The sequence below is a fragment of the Miscanthus floridulus genome, chromosome 10 (assembly GCF_019320115.1).
Source record: "Miscanthus floridulus cultivar M001 chromosome 10, ASM1932011v1, whole genome shotgun sequence".
Taxonomy (NCBI): Eukaryota; Viridiplantae; Streptophyta; class Magnoliopsida; order Poales; family Poaceae; genus Miscanthus; species Miscanthus floridulus.
In genome coordinates, this window is record NC_089589.1 from 4,050,675 (window position 1) to 4,068,392 (window position 17,718).

Here is a 17,718-nt window from a genome sequence, read left to right on the forward strand (position 1 = left end):
TTCAGGAGATCGACGATCCGCTGAGCCCTAGACGGACACCGGCGGCCAAGCCTCGATCTGCAGCCCGGCCGCGGGTGGAATCGAGGAGGGGAGAGCAGAGGCGGCGCTCCGGCGAAGCGGATGCCGGCCTGTAGGCCACGCCACCATGACGGTTGACGGGAGCCGCCCCGCCCCCGCCCATCATTCACCTACAGAGTCCAATTCACCTCGGTTCGTCCTCCCCGGCTCCCCCTCTCATGTCCTCCGATCCCGCATTCGATTTTGCTTGCTCATTCTGCCTCGTGTTGAATCGCGCACTTGCTAGTTCCCCAAACTACGCAGGAAACCGATCCGGTTTCGCTCGAAAACATCACTCGAGTTCCCAGATTGCAAAAGCACAGTAGCCGTAACAATTAGGATTTCAATCAACAAGATACTACTAGAATAGTAGAATTAGATAAACAAGACAGAGAGACCTCAACAGGACACACACCACCACATGCCCAGATGATTATTTGTGTGTGCAACACACCCCTCAGATGATTATTTATTTGTATGCAACACATGCCCAGATGATTATTTGTATGCAAACGTATTGAATCAAATCTGTTACAAATTACTACATCCCCAACACGCCACAACCGCTGCTCTGATGACGATGGCATTACCATACTGCCCAAAACCTAAGCCAAACTCTGCACTAACCCAACAGAGGCTGCGAGCAAATCCGCCATGCCGCTACCAAACAATAATGTCTGTTCTGCTGCTGCTGACAACCACTTCCGCTGCTCGGCCTGGGATTGAGGAGCGATTCTGGATAGGCTACCTAAGAGCTCCCTCATTTCGTTCTTGTGAGACGGTGAATGGAAAATTAGAGATACGTGTTTCTGCCCAAAGGGCCTCGGATGCCGAGCAGATACTTTAACGGCCTGCAGAGATGGAGCTGGGGCTGGCCTGAGGGGTGGTTTAAGAGTTTCCCCTCAACCCCTGAAGTCTTCTGTTCTCTTCCATGTACCATCTCTTCAGTCTCTCTTGAGCAACCGCCACCTGCAGATAAGGGGTTAATTGTTAGAGGTGATTCAACATGTTGTGTACTACCTTTTAGCTATTGTTTGAAGGCTGCAGATAACATTGTTAGTTAGTTAGTTGCAATACTGAGGAAACAGTGAGTCGAGGTAAACCTGTTTATCCCAGTCGGTCTTTAATGTTATGAACAGAAGCACAATAGTTTGGACTAGTGTTCCGAGCAGCATGCCAATCCAAATGCCCTACGATGAACAACCAAGGAGAGTAAGGATTTAAAGCCAACATTTTTCTAGAGTTCCACAATGGTAAACACCGAACTCTGTATATCACCTTCACTTGAAATCCCACCACATAGCCCAGGACTGCTCCAAGAGGGATGCCAATCAGGTAATACGAAGTGACGTTGACATAGGCGACTACGCTTTGCCAGCCAGCGCCGACAGCAACGCCTATAGATTTGATGACGACAATGGTCATTTTAGTGTCAATAAAACAAGGTGGTGGTAGCACATTGTAGCGACCTCTATCATTCAGTAGGTCTTAGGAGAAGGATACCTGATAGCACTGGCTGAACACTGTTCAACAATATGGAGAAGGCTAGCAGAGGTGAAAGGTCGGCAACTGCCTCAGCTACCGCTTGACTATCAGTAAATATGTAGGCAAGGCCTCCACGGAAGAGAAGGAAGAGCACAAACAACACAAATCCGATCGAGAAAGAGGTGATGACCACATTGTAAATGGCAAACTTTGCCCTTCTTGCACTTCCAGCTCCAAGCTCATTTGCCACTCGCACTCTGAAGATATATTGCATTCATATCAAAACCATTGAAAGTAGATATTATATTACTGAATAAAAAAATGGTAAAGATAAAGTTATTTACCCTGTTGCAGCCAAAAACCCGAAAGAAATCATCATCTCCCAACCGTTGATGTTGAGGCTGCACATTTCACAAATAGTTATCACACTGTTTAGGGCCTGTTGGATCCACACTGGGTTTCAACTTGCAAAAACCTTTGGCCTGTGGATTTTAAAATCTGGAGCAAAAGCTGGTCCCGTTCGGATCAGCTAGAGCTTTCAACGGGCACAAGCTGATCAAAGCTAGAGAGAGCCAACTTATAGATGGTAAAGACTATAGAACAAAAGTTGAATTGTTTGGATCCCAAACTGAATTATGGAAGCTATATTCCAAGATCTGGTGAGATGATTCTAAGATCTAATGAGACGAGATCCAAACAGGATGGGAGTAGCATGGCAGCCAATTATGAGTGGGAGGACAAAAAGTGTACTGAAGAAGTGTGAATAGCAAGCTACTAATTAGTGAAGTGTAGAGTAATGCATATTATTACCATATTGAAAGGGCGTCGAGTGCAACCTCTGCATCCTTCATGTACCCTGTGAGCAGCACCAATATGGTGTTGTACCACAATTCCAAACTGTAAAGGGAAAAGTAGAGCAACGAATATGTGTTACAGGTGTATCAAAACCTTGATAAGATCGATAAAAAAGCTATATATGATACTGTTAGTATCCCTGAAAAATGTACATGCTGCTTACCAGAGCATGACACCAGAAGATAGCGAGAGCTTGATGATGGCACCGAGGTCAGCAAACGCGGCCGAGGAGAACCCGGTCCACGTGTGAGGGCAGCCACCGAAGAAGACGAAGGCAAGCTGGCCGAACACGGGGATCCACATGGCGATGACCATGGATCCCATGACCCCCGCCAGGCCGAGCTGGAACTTGACGGTCATGAGCCATGACAGGAGGAGGTGGAGGCCGAGGTTGAGCAATGCCAGGTAGGTGATGATGACGTTCTTGCTCTGCGCCTGCAGGTACATCTGGAGCGTGAAGGACCAGACGTAGGAGAACATGACCGGGATGTACCAGAGCGAGATGGTCCCGGCCACCGCGGCGATGTCCGGGTCCTGGCCCAGCGCGACGAGCAGCGGCGCCGTGAAGAGGTAGATCGGGAGCATGACAATGGCGCAGGCGAAGAGGATGATCCAGGACCGCTGCAGGTAGATGCCCAGCATGTGGTACTGCTTTGCGCCGTAGGACTGCCCACACAGCGTCTCCAGCGCACTCGCCATCCCCAGCTGCAATGTGGTTAGTTCGTTACATCGGTAAGATCCATGAAAATGCTCTGTCGATTAATTAAGCTTCTAGTCTAGAGTGGTAATTGTATTTGGTTGGCATATACAGATAGATATCCTGTTGAGGTCATGCTGTTTTCACTCAGCTGTTGATGTATAATGTTTTCACATGTTTTTCCCCTTGTTAGCAATGATGCCAGGGTGATGCGCTGCACACCGCACACCAGAGGAGATTGTTCATCTTGGGTACGTAGGAAAAGGAAGTAGTGTTTGAAGCGGCAAGAAAGGAAGTCACAGTCAGGTAACGCAAGTAAAAGCCATTGGAGACGAAACGTCGTCCATGCCTGTTCCACCATGACTTTGGCGAGATGGACCATGACTTGGCAACCACCGATGACGATGACGACGACGACGGGTACGTACCCGATTCAGTCAACCCCTCGCCAGTTTCTTCAGCGACGCCGCCGAGGGAAGAACGGATCGATTCAGCGTACGTCTCTCTACTGCATTGCACGTGCAAAAAGAAAGAAATTCCTCATTTGGGCGACATACATGTCCCCAGGAACAGATGCAGCAATGTTTGTTCCGCTTCCTTTATTCCCAGCATGGTTAGTTGGTGCCAAACTCGTCGCAGAGTATTAATAATAATAAAAGTCGTTGTTTAATTTTCTCCCTCCAATATTTATACATTTGCCCCTAGAAAAATGGCATACACATACATGTGTATGAAATCAGATTAGAGTTTAATTATATATGTATGTTGATGCACGCTGAGATTGTTTTAGCAGGAGATGAAATCAGATTTGCAGATCTAGCTAGCTTGTGGTGTGGCGGTGGCGCTACTACTACTACTACTGCTAACTGGATGGTCGGATGGATTGGAAGGTGAGCAAGAAGAACGGTGTAATATATAATTAGTTACCAGGATGCCGTTGCTGAAGCGCATGAGGACGGTGGAGACGAGCGCGTAGGCGGCGAGCTCGGTGGCGCCGATGTGGCCGATGAAGGCCTGGCTGATGACGGTGACGCCGAAGGAGGCGAAGCGCGCGCAGATGGAGGGACCCGCCACCACCCACAGCCGCTTGTTCTCCTCCCACGCGCGCCGCCGCAGCGGCTGCGCCGACCACTCCGCCTCCTCCCGCTGCTGCTCCGCCTCGTCCGCCTTGCCGACCACGACGCCTCCTCCTCCTCCTCCTGTTTCGTTGTGGTGGTGCTCCGCCGCCGCCCGTGGCTCCAGCAGAGGCACCGTGGCCTCAGCACCGCTACTTTGCTCCTCCATACCGTACCGTCGACTCGCCGCCGGGGCCTGCGTGCTCGTGCTTTAGGCGGAGGAGGAGGAGATATAATGCTGTGACACGGGCGCGTGCGACAAGCTAGCTCTAATAAGCTCTGAGAAGAAGATTAGCCGTGATGATGAGCCGAGCGTTGGTTATTATTATATACTCCTGCACTGCAGTTTAGGCCTCGTTTGCTTCTCTTATCATTTGTTTTTTTAATTAGAATAGTGTTTTTTTCTCATAATAAATTAGGTGTTTTGATTTGTTTTTTTTTCAGCCAAGTGAACGGGAGCTAAGCAAGGACCAAGGAGAGGTAGGGAGTGAAATTTTTGTATTTTGGTTCTTTTGAAAATATTTTTTATAAAAAGACCTACGTCAAAACGTTTGCTGAAAATAGACCATTTTTAGGCGTCTCAGGACATGACGCCGAGGTATGAGGGTCGGCGTTGACTGACACGACGCCGAGGTCTTGCCACGTCACGAACGACCCCGGTCGACGGCGACACGGTGGCGCATGGGGCCCACTACGTCGGTGTCGTGTCAGCCAACGCCACAGGCCCAACCTCGGCGCTGTGGGGAGTCACGCCGAGCTATTGGCGCGCGGTCCAGGCAGCCCAACAACGCTTCGTGGCCCAATAGCTCGGCGTGCGATCAGATGACGCCGAGACGCTAACATCGGCGCGGCCCGACTCAACGCCGAGGTTCGGAGAAGCATGCATGCAGCTCGATCGATTTCATTCCACCAGTGATGGAGATATAGGTCATGGCGCCGACCACTAAATTTAATCTAACACCCTGGTTTTACCGTGAGATGGATATATAAAATTTTGGCAAAATTTTATATATCCATCTCACGGTAAAACCAGGGTGTTAGGTTAAATTTAGTGGTCGGTGTCATGAGTCATGGCGCCGAGACGTTACCTCGGTTTCCCGCAATCCCGCAACAGGCTAGGCAGCGGGCATGCACTACCTCTGGTAGCATCGCCTCTGCTGCTCTGAATGGTCTCCCGGCACCCGCAGACGAACATGTCATGTCTCCATCACTAGTGCCATGTCTCCATCACTAGCGGGCATGCACTACCTCCGGTTTCAGAATGGAGGGAGGAAGAAGAAGGGGGCCTCGGCGCAGCCTAAAGGGACCAGACCTCGACGTTGAGTCGGGCCGCGCCGAGATCTGTGACTCGGCGTTAAGTGACCCCGCGCCGAGCTACTGGGCCACCGTGCGTTGTTGGGCCGCCTGGGCCGCGCGCGCGGATGGTGCCAATAGCTCGGCGCGCAGTCCAGCCACGCCGAGGTTGGGCCCTTGGCGTTTGCTGACACGACGCCGACGTCTTGGACCCCATGCGCCACCGTGTCGCCGACGACCCCAGTCGTCCGTGACGTGGCAATACCTCGGCATCGTGTCAGTCGACGCCGACCCCCATACCTCGGTGTCATGTTCTAAGACGCCTAAAAATGGTCTATTTTCAGAAAACGTTTTGATGTAGGTCTTTTTATAAAAATTGTTTTTAAAAGGGACAAAAATACAAAAATTTCAAAGGTAGGTGTGGCATGCGCGCGGGACCTAAGCAAGGACGAAGGAGAGGTAGGTGTGGCATGCGCGCGTTGTTCTTGTTCATTCACGCCCGGCCGGCAAGGATGAGAGTGCCTCGCAGGCGTGGCAGCAGCTGCGTTGGGAGGGAGGGGTACGACGGGCACATGCTCGTGTCTCGTGTGGTACTAGTGCACTGCACTCGTCGCGCTAGATGCATGGCTCGACAACCATCACCCCATCCTGTGGCCTCCACGAGGCCACGCACGTAGGGCATATTTAGATGCCGCCTCCGAGACAGCTCAGACACCGGGCAGCGTCCCCAGCCGTTCGATTTCGATCGTTGCGATCGCTTGCCTGGCAGGCAAGCCCAGGCCAAACACGCCCGTAGTACCGTCTGCCTTGGGTTCTCCTTTTCCTGGCTAGCGTTTTTCCAGCACGTACAGCTGCAAAAGTGGAAATCGAATATATATATATGAGTATTAATTTCTTTGAGAAAAAAAAGGTGGAGATCGGGTGGAGCTTGCATCCCGGGCTGCAGTTGCAACACTGCAGTCTGCAGCCGACCTTATTACCTTACCCAGCGTGAAGGAAAGGAATGCAAGGTAGCCAGCCGGCGCGGCGGCCATGGTTGGAAGGCAGCAGCTGCTTGCGCCGTCTCTCTCTCTCTCTCTGGCTGGCAGCGGCGAGCAGTAAGCCAGTAATGGAGCGGTGGGGGCACTGAACAGTAGGCAGCAGGCCTGCAACTGCAAATCGATCAGGTGATCAGCCCGGCCTTCATGTGGCCTTCTGCCTTCTGCGGCGTTTGGTTTATAAACCATATTTTTTCAACCAACAAACAGTATTTTTTTTTTCATAATAAGGTCGCGTTTAGAAGCCAAAATTTTTTGGTTTTGGGTACTGTAGCTCGTTTGTTTGTATTTGGCAATTAGTGTCTAATTATGGACTAATTAGGTTCAAAAGTTTCGTCTCGCGATTTCTCACCTAACTGTACAATTAGTTTTTTTTTCGTCTACATTTAATACTCCATGCATGTGCCGTAAGATTCGATTTGACGAGTACTGTACAAAATTTTTTGGGAACTAAACATGGCCTAAATCATTCGACCATACTTTCGCTCATGGCTCTTCAGCCAAGCCAACAGGCAATGCCCATGCTGCTGTCCTGCTGTTGCTGCTGCCACAGGTAGAGGTAGCCCACAATGCAAGCAACGGACAATGGACGGTCGGGCAGGACCGAATTCAATGTGCAAATAATACTGCTTTACAACACGCAGCAGCAGACGTTGTATACATGCATTATTTGCATTCCATATTCATGCAAGCACACATGATGCATGTGAATGTAGTTTTAATTTTCCCACGGCTCCCATGAGTAGTAGTAGTACCTTTACTGATAGAGCTATACAGAAAATGTTTGATAATAAAATAAAATAGTTCTTTTTTATAATACATTTAGCAGAGGGAGCTGGGAGAAACTGAATGGTGGCCGTACGTACGGTTAGTTTGTCTGCTGCGTGCAACTGGCCGCCCGGAGGCGCCGGTCGTCGAGGTATGCGTATACGTACATAGCCAAGACAGCTAGCGACCTATAGTAGCCCCGTACGTTGCCCACTGCATGTACAACGTCGCCTGGCCGTACGTACACGGTACACATACAATTGCACGACGCGCCATGCAACTGCAAAAGCCGGATATATTTGGTTACCTGGCTTCCTTTTAGCCTAAGCCTGCCGGACTGTTTGGAACGAAGAATGGAAAAAAAACGAAGGAATGAAAAAAAATCATAGGAATAGAGTGGAGTGAAAAGTAAAAAACTACAGGACTCTTAAACACAGGAATTGATACCTTGAGCTGTTTTGATCGTAGGAATATGGTTGAATCATCACATGTCCCTAAACAATAAATTAGTTCTAACAATTGTTGCATTCTAAAGTGATTATTCAGGACACATAGGTTGTCTGGCATATCTAATTATTATTTAATTCATTAACTACATCGATCTTTTACTTTAGCAGATGTACTCTCTATTCATTAACTACATCCATTCTCTCTTCTGGACGTTCTTATCTTCTTCACTATGTTCTCTTGACTTATAAATCGTACTTTTTCAGCCAACGAACAATATTTTTCTCTCGTACCAAATCAGCCAACAGTGATTTTAGCCCTACCAAGTTGGAAAGGAACCCATCGAAATCGGCCCTCTTCCCATCGATTATCTTTATAGGAACCACAAATTGCGCGAACTGTCGGGTAGCCATACCAAATTCTTTACCTTTCTGCCTGCAAGCATCCTCTAGCATGGTTGTGGGCGAAGGCGTCGAACGCAATGCAGAGAAGGAGCTCCAGCCGCTGCTGCGGGTTGGCGCATATCTAATTATTATTCAGTCGGTTTATCAGTGGTTATTCAGGACACATAGGTTATTCAGGACACATAGGTTGTCTCGCCTATCTAATTATTATTTAATTCATTAACTACATCGATCTTTTGCTTTAGCAGTCTTGGCATGTTCGCTTGAACTTATCAGTCGGTTTATCAGCTAGAATCTACTATGTTTTTCTTTCACAATAAAACAGTTTCAGACGGCTGATAAGCCGGCTGAAGCTGTTTTATTGTGAGGGAAAAATATTGTTCGCTTGATCGTATCAGTCATGCTTATCAATTATGATACAATATTTTTCTCTCACAACAAAACAGCATCAGCCGACTTATAAGCCACAAAACGATCTAAGCGAACAGGGTGCATCCATTCTCTCTTCTGGACGTTCTTATCTTCTTATCTGCTCTCACTATATAAGGCAGGAAGAGCGCATGCAACCGTGATAAGCGCTAGCGTGATTTCCATTGGTTCTGACCGGATGTTTTTTTCCTTATGAAATGCAGGTAGCTCGTTTCCTTTCCTCCGGAACGGAAATCTCCTTTCCTTGTTCCAAACGCACCCACGTACTTCCTTTCCTTAGGAACGGCACCCTACAAAAATTCTGTAAAAATCCTACAATCTAAACATGCCCCAAGATGGACTTGGTTGCCTACACTATGGGCGTGATTGGTTGCTTTGGTGACGGGGAGCCGGATAGAGAGCCAGTCCAGATGCATGCTTAAACCGTGCACTCAGTCGTGTTTGATTGTTTTTGTTGTTGGTCCATTACGAGAAGAGATTTTGTTTTGTTGCATGCATGGATGAGAGTTTTGAGTGTACGACACATGGGCCCCTATATCATGAGTGCATCACGCAGTCCAATATCGCGAGGAAAGTAAGAATCGAGAAGACGGAGCCACGCGGAATGGAGGGGTGGAGGTGAATGAGATGGAGGAGGGAAAAGATGCGAGGCAGGCATCCAAACACGGTCAAATGCACCGAGCGGTGTTGGGACGAGGATCAGGACAACCTTATGCGTGCAACAATCACTCCATATCTAAGCCTGATCAGCATCTAGTTGTGTTTGGTTGGTTAGATGGGCTTTGATAGAGTCACCTCTTCTTTTTGCGCAGGTACTGGGCAGCTAATGTCTGGCTGTTTGTTCTGATGACAAGTGTGTGGGTGTTCTCGCTCGGCGGTGCCTGGATCACGTGAGCCGTGACGACGGCGTGACAGGCTTTTTTGCATTCCCGGTTGTTAGTCGGCCGCACACTAGGTTCGATTTAGATCGATTTTGAATGGATTGATTTCCACTGAAAACAGGCCTAGTGTTCGAACAAGCCTCAGGTCGGTTTTGAATGGAAATCGAACCTAGTTTTTTAATACTGGAAATTTTCAGCCTGTTCGCTTGTTGGTTTCAGCCAACCCAAACCAACCAGCCAACCGTGTTTTTCTCTCACAAAAAACCAGCACCAGCCAGCCCAAACCAGCACCAGCCCCAACCAGCGAACAGGCCCTTTAAATAGAACGTCAAATCACGTGCATAATTTTGGACCAAAACCCAACGTCGGCCCATCTCGGGCCTGGTTTAGGGCGTGTTTAGTTCTAAAATTTTTTGGTTTTTCTCGTTACATCGAATTTTTAGACGCATGTATGGAGCATTAAATATAGACGAAAAAAAACTAATTGTATAGTTGAGTGAGAAATCGCGAGTCTATAATTAAACACTAATTGCCAAATACAAACGAAAGTACTACAGTAGCCAAACCCAAAATTTTTCGCGAACTAAACATGCCCTTAGTTCCCAAAAATTTTCACCTCAAACTATCACATCGAATCTTGCGGCACATGCATGGAGTATTAAATATAGACGAAAAAAAACTAATTGCACAGTTTGGTTAGAAATCGCGAGACGAATGTTTTAAGACTAATTAGTTCATGATTAGCCATAAGTGCTACAGTACTAACATGCACTAATGATGGATTAATTATGCTTAATAAATTCGTCTCGCAGTTTCCAGACGAGCTATGTAGTTAGTTTTTTATTAGTATCCAAAAACCTCTTTCGACGTCCCCGAAACATCCGATATGACATCCAAAAATTTTCGTTTCGCGAACTAAACACACCCTACCCCATACACATGGTGAGCGCCACGTCTCTGCGAAATCGGAGCAGGGGAGATGCCTGACGTGAATCGAAGCAGGGGACGAGCCTCATGCTTGCCAAGGGAGAGGGAGGGGATTGGGGGCTCGCCGGCGAGGTGGCCCAAATCCGTCCAGGACCACAACGCCGAACACGGCTCACACGAACGGCACGGCGCTGCACTCCAGCGTCTCGGCATCTTGCTTGTGGCGGCGGTGCCCCAACCTTTGCAAAGCCCAAGTTGAAAAGGAGCTCCAGCCGCTGCTGCGGGTTGGCGCCATTGCTGTGATCCCAGTGGAGCGGCGGGGGGTGTTTGCCTCCCCACCGCTTGGGCTTGAAGCACCTGGTGAATGGCTTGAGGGGCTTGTGGAGGAAGTTGGTGACGACGACGTGGAGGTGGAGCAGGCAGTCGGCCTCGGGTTCCTCCTGCTGCTTGGGGTTGGGATTGGGACTGGAGTTGGATTCGGGGACATAGATGACGGGAAGGTGAAGGTGCGCGATGGCTCCGCAGAAGAAGTCAACGACGACGGCGACGATGGGGTCGGGCTGCGTTTTTAACCCACACGAGGTGGCGGCGCGGACGGCGGTGGAGAGGAGTGGGGGCTCACGAGGGTGCACCGGCCTTCCCGTCGCCGCACCGGCGCACAGACGCGGAGGAGTTGCGCGCTCAAAGTCACGTGAGGTGAGGCGACCGGACAGGAGCGCTAACCAGGGCCTGGCTGCAGAAAAACGATCACTCCCAGCGTTCTTTCCAAGCCAGGCTAAGAGGCCATTTACAGCCAACTAAGGGCTCGTTTAGTGGGCAAAATTTTTTGGTTTTAGCTACTGTAGCATTTTTGTTTGTATTTAGCAATTAGTGTCTAATTATGGACTAATTAAGTTTGAAAGTTTCGTCTCGCAATTTCTCATCCAACTGTGCAATTAGTTTTATTTTTCGTTTACATTTAGTACTCCATGCATGTGCCGCAAAATTCGACGTGACACTTTGAGATGAAATTTTTTGGAATCTAAACACACCCTAAACAATCCTATCTTAGCTCCAAAGAGCCAGACCAGGAGATAGCCATTCAACCAAACACGCCGTGTATACCAGCACCAAGGCACCTATGCATGCACTCGATTCGTGGCCCCGGCGTCTGGCGGCCCGTGGAACACGCCGGCGGCCGGGGAGAATTATTCCTCCCGCTAGATCCACAAATCCTGCAGGTTGCAGGTACCACGCACATGGAGACAGATGGGCGCTTGTCTTCTCTTCTCACTTTTTTTTTTTGACAACAAACAAATTTTATTTCAACAGCATCTAGCTGTTAAGATTGTTACAGAGTTTATGGCTACTGATTGTAATGCAGCCATTAGTGGACATTGAGATACATGAGCACTGTTGGAACAGGTGGGAGATAAGTTCATAGTGGTGGACTCCTGAGTCTAAAACAGCCTGTCTAGCTAATTTGTCCGTGCCTGGCCCCGGTCCGGCCGCTTCCAGTAGTACTAGTACCTAGACTACACGTGACACGCTCAGCCATTTGTCCGTGCCTGTCAATTCGTCTTCATATTATTACATCAGACAAATTCCTAAGTTATTTTAAATCAAACTTTTTAAATTTTAACTGAATTTCTAAAAAACGTTAAGATTTATAGTATCAAATTAGTATTATTAAATTTATCATAGAATAGAATACATTCTCATAAGATGTTCATTTTATATCATAAATGTTGTTGCTCTTTTCTATAAAATTTGTTAAATTTGAAAAAAGTTTGACCAACGCGGATTCTATGAATTGATTTATTTGGGGATGGAGAGAGTACTTTCTCGCCATCCCTGATAGATTGTTTATGTAATTATTACTTGTTACAATCAATCATCATCATTCACCCAGTCTTAAACGGAGCTAATTAGGCTAGACATGCATGGATGGCTAGGAACTACTCCCTCCCTCCAGAAAAACATACAATTCTAGCATAGCACAGTGTCATGGTTTAGTATCTCAAGTTTAATTAATTATAGATAAAAAATATTAATATTTATGATATCAAATACATACCATTAGATTAATTACAAAATTTATTTTCTTAATAAATTAATTTAGAGTCATAAATATAAATAGTATTCACTAGAAATTTGGTAAAACATAGATTATTTTTGCTGGCACGTAACCCATAGTTGCATATTTTCTTGGACAGAGGAGTAGTAGTCTGATTTTCATTTCAACAGCTCTCATATAACTCGGGCGACTGGCGTTTTCATGCTGCCACCTCGGCCCACACGCAGGTAAGTAGCAGGGTTTCCCATTACTGTAAACTAATCCTACAACGCCAACTCATATAATCCCTATAATAATATGATGAAACTTGCACCAAAAGCAGGCCAGCGGATCCACCCACATAGCTCGTTAATTAACCCATCATTAACCGTAGGAGCCGACGGACTCGCAATATCAACCGATTGATCGGGATCTTCGCGGATCTATCGCCCATTAAGGCATTATCGGACGGTCACGAAAGCTCACGAACCTGCTCTCGTCCCATTCATCTATGGGCCAGAAGTTCAATCAAACGAATGAATATTGAAAAATCAACTTTTAGAATTGATGGACCTAACTATAACCCACTTATAAATTATTGGACCTCTCATACATTTAACTCTTGTATAGAAGAGATCAGACATTTTTATATATAAAAAAAGATCAGACGTGGACAAGATGATTATTTTTTTTTTAAATGAGATGGTTTTTATGATCCACTCGTATATAATGTACATGGCCGTGCCTGCTCATGACGAGGGAACAGCACGCAACAAGCCAAAACAAAGCTAACTTGGCTGCCCCGTGTCCGGCCCGGCATCCGATGGATCCGTGTAACACGACAGGACGACGACGACGACGACGACGCCACCCGTACGTCGCCGTCGGTCACGCTTTGGCTTCTTGCGTGCTGGATGCTGTACCGTAGCACGTGGAGATGCCGAGAGTATTATTGGATCGAGATCGGGGTCTCTCGATTCTTAATTATTATTAGTTTCGACGTGTTGGCGGGTCAGTTTTTAAGACTGATTTGAGCTGGCTGGTGCGGGTTAGTTTATAGATTAATTGAATACGTCTGGTTAAAACCAACGAACGAACATGGTATTTATCTAAATATGTCTGCCAAAAAAGCTACTATCTATAGTTACTGAGGATCCTTATTTTAATATATATACACATGAACATTATGTATTATGGCTAATCCATCGTACCCAGCAGTGGTGCTCATCCTACAGACAGCCAGCACATGGACGCCGCCGGTACGGAATTACGGATACACGATGGCGTACGTGATACTCCGCATGACTGGTCGGCGACAGCGACGACGAGGGACCATAATAATCAAACTCCATCTACCATCAGATCCACTTACGTTCACCAAAGGCCAGTCTCAGTAGAATTTTCGTTAGTTTTGTGGACAAAAAAAAAGTTTCACGAGATGAAACGAGTTTTTTTTTTGCTTGACCCACTTAAAGACATATGTATGAGCGTATACTCACCCTACGAACGTATACACCCACACCTACCCCTATGAGCACATCCGAAGAACTGAGCTAGCCTGACAAATCTTGAGATTGATGAAGTCACCACAAAAGTCTCGCTGTCGACGGGAACGTAGCCTACCACTGAAAAAAACGTCGTTAAATCCTAGAACAAAACCAGAAAAATGCGAGCATATATTGGGATGAAACTTGTTTATACTGTTTCCAACACCCGAAAGTCTTGAAAGCAGGACATAAAACTTTCATTAAGACCAACCTAATGATCGATGGATCGATGACTTGTTTTGTCAGCATCACGGGCAACAAAGACCCTTGAATTTGCCCCAATTTCACAAGAAAAACAAATGGATCCGTCGGGACTACCAATTTATTACTGAACTCAGAACAAACTTCTGGGCAGTTCGGCTGGTTAGTTTTTCAGCTGGAATTTACTCTGAAAAATACTGTGTACTCTCTCACAAATTCCTCCAGATTCATCCAAATTCCTTCAAACGAACAGTGCCTTCAAAACCTCAGAGTTAAATGCAGGACCGGTCTCTAGCTAAACGACGTCTTTTATAGCGACTACAGGAGTCGGTCGGTATAATGTTTTAGCGACCTTGACCGTCCATCGCTATAGTGAGTTTTAGCGACTCCAATGTAGGCGCTGCTTTAGAGCTGTGGTGTAGTGCTAGCTTGTTAAGGAATGCTATTTAGGTCTATAATTTTAAGAATGTATTTTTAGTTCTCTAAACTTGTTAAGGGATGCATTGCACCATTGGTCCATTTCTCTGCAGTGCACTACGGAGTACCTCTCCGTTCCATTGAAAATGTCGTTTTTTATTTTTTTGACTTCTTGTTTGACCGTTTTTCTTATTTAAAAATTTTGTATAAATATTATTTATTTTGTTATGACTTATTTTATCATTAGATATATTTAAATAATGATTTATTTATTTTATTATTTATATAACATTTTTGAATAAGACGAATGATCAAACAAGAAGTCTAAAAGTAAAAAATAACACGGCCCTGTTCGCTTTGCTGAAAAAACAAGCCCAAACATTGTTCCGCCTGATTTGTTGTGAGAGAAAAATATTATTTCTCACACAAACCAGCTAGCAGTACTTCTTCACGAATTAACAACTATACGAACCAGCCAACCGAACAGGCTGATAGCTCGTTAATTAACCCATCATTAACCGTAGGATCCGACGGACTCGCAATATCAACTGATTGATCGGGATCTTCGCGGATCTATCGCCCATTAAGGCATTATCGGACGGTCACGAAAGCTCACGAACCTGCTCTCGTCCCATTCATCTATGGGCCAGAAGTTCAATCAAACGAATGAATATTGAAAAATTAACTTTTAGAATTGATGGACCTAATTACAACCTATTTATAAATTATTGGACCTCTCGTACGTTTAACTCTTGTATAGAAGAGATCAGACATTTTTATATATAAAAAAAGATCAGACGTGGACAAGATGATTATATATATTTTTTTTAAATGACATGGTTTTTAAGATCCACTCGTATATAATGTACATGGCCTTGCCTGCTCATGACGAGGGAACAGCATGCAACAAGCCAAAACAAAGGCCACCGTTTAGTTTGGTCGAATTCGGCGCCGCTGGATTCACTGTGCGCAACGTAGCGTACTGTAGTGTTTCGTTTGTATTTGGTAATAATTGTCCAATCGTTGATTAATTAGACTCAAAACATTCGTCTCGCAAAATACAATCTAACTGTGCAATTAGTTTTTGATTTCGTCTATATTTAGTACTCCATACATGTACCACAAATTTAATGTGACGAGGAATCTTCTTTTTACATAGTGTCAAAGTTGGGAGTTGAGAGCGACTAAACAAGGCAAAGATAACTTGGCTGCCCCGTCCGGCCCGGCATCCGATGGATCCGTGTAACACGACAGGACGACGACGACGACGACGCCGCCGCCGCCCGTACGTCGCCGTCGGTCACGCTTTGGCTTCTTGCGTGCTGGATGCTGTACCGTAGCACGTGGAGATGCCGAGAGTATTATTGGATCGAGATCGGGGTCTCTCGATTCTTAATTATTATTAGTTTCGACGTGTTGGCGGGTCAGTTCGTAGGTTGGTTTGAGCTGGTTGGTGTAGGTTAGTTTATATATTAATTGAATAAGTCTGGTTGAAATCAATAAAAACATGATATTTATCTATATATGTCTGCCAAAAAAGCTACTATCTATAGTTACTGAGGATCCTTATTTTAATATATATACACATGAACATTATGTATTATGGCTAATCCATCGTACCCAGCAGTGGTGCTCATCCTACAGACAGCGCCGCCGGTACGGAACCGCATGACTGGTCGGCGACAGCGACGACGAGGGACCATAATAATCAAACTCCATCTACCATCAGATCCACTTACGTTCACCAAAGGCCAGTCTCAGTAGAATTTTCGTTAGTTTTGTGGACAAAAAAAAGTTTCATGAGATGAAACGATTTTTTTTTGCTTGACCCACTTAAAGACACATGTATGAGCGCATACTCACCCCTACGAACGTATACACCCACACCTACCCCTATGAGCACATCCGAAAAATTGAGCTAGCCTGACAAATCTTGAGATTGATGAAGTCACCACAGGAGTCTCGCTGTCGACGAGAACGTAGCCTACCACTGAAAAAAGCGTCGTTAAATCCTGGAACAAAACCAGAAAAATGCGAGCATATATTGGGATGAAACCTGTTTATACTGTTTCCAACACCCGGAAGTCTTGAAAGCAGGACATAAAACTTTCATTAAGACCAACCTAATGATCGATGGATCGATGACTTGTTTTGTCAGCATCACGGGCAACAAAGACCCTTGAATTTGCCCCGATTTCACAAGAAAAACAAATGGATCCGTCGGGACTACCAATTTATTACTGAACTCAGAACAAACTTCTGGGCAGTTCGGCTGGTTAGTTTTTCAGCCGGAATTTACTGTTCCTGACTGAAAAATACTGTTTACTCTCTCCCAAATTTCTCCAGATTCATCCAAATTCCTTCCAGCGAACAGTGCCTTCAAAACCTCGGAGTTAAATGCAGGACCGGTCTCTAGCTAAACGACATCTTTTATAGCGACTACAGGAGTCGGTCGGTATAATGTTTTAGCGACCTTGACCGTCCATCGCTATAGTGAGTTTTAGCGACTCCAATGTAGGCGCTGCTTTAGAGCTGTGGTGTAGTGCTAGCTTGTTAAGACTGTCTCCAACAACAGGTAGCCAAACCGAGACCCATTCATCGATTTAGGTCACGCACAGTAGTCCGACTCCGACACCCAGAACCGGTCTCCTCCAACAGCGTATGCAAAAGTAGCGATCCCCCGCCGCGACCTCCACCGGCAAGCACGAGCACGCAGGAGCCCAAATCGAGCCTCCCGGCGCCCGAATCGAGCTTCCCCACCTCCGAATCGACTTTCCCCACCGCCGAATCGAGCTTTCCCGTCCCACGTGGGATGTAGCTAGAGGGCGCTGGCTCTCGGCCTCCTCGGGCTTCCTACGCTTCTCCGGCGGCGGCGCGGCGCGCGCGCGGGGCCTTGGCCGCTTCCTCTGCCTCTCGGTCCTGCTGGCCACGGGCGCAGACGTCGCCGCCGCGGGAGCCACCACCTGCGTGGCGCAGCTCTCGAGCAGGTCGAGGTCGGAGACGGCTCGTGCGAAGGCATGCCGCTTGCGCCCGTCATGCTGCTGCTGCTGCTGGTCCTCCGCCTCCACCACGACGCCCGCGCCCTGGAGCAGCGCCAGAAAGGGCATCTACGCCACAGCGGCC

General features: G+C 46.9%; 1 protein-coding gene across 1 annotated transcript; it reads right to left on the bottom strand.

The window, feature by feature from the left end:
* Positions 1–302: 302 nt before the first annotated feature.
* Positions 303–4,517, bottom strand: LOC136486106 (protein DETOXIFICATION 21-like). The gene is made up of 8 exons (XM_066482892.1): positions 4,022–4,517; positions 2,561–3,102; positions 2,353–2,439; positions 1,887–1,943; positions 1,561–1,799; positions 1,336–1,454; positions 1,161–1,247; positions 303–1,026 (listed from the first exon to the last, which is right to left on the bottom strand). Exons 1-8 carry the CDS (start codon positions 4,376–4,378, stop codon positions 946–948), a joined length of 1,569 nt encoding a protein of 522 aa, XP_066338989.1. The 5' UTR covers positions 4,379–4,517; the 3' UTR covers positions 303–945.
* Positions 4,518–17,718: the final 13,201 nt, after the last annotated feature.

Coding starts and splice junctions, on each gene's coding strand:
- LOC136486106 (XM_066482892.1), bottom strand. CDS start 4,378: ATGGAGGAGCAAAGTAGCGGTGCTGAGGCCACGGTGCCTCTGCTGGAG. Junction 1,455..1,560: donor TGTTCAGCCAGTGCTATCAG/GTATCCTTCTCC, acceptor TCAAATCTATAG/GCGTTGCTGTCGGCGCTGGC. Junction 1,248..1,335: donor TGGTGGGATTTCAAGTGAAG/GTGATATACAGA, acceptor TGTTCATCGTAG/GGCATTTGGATTGGCATGCT.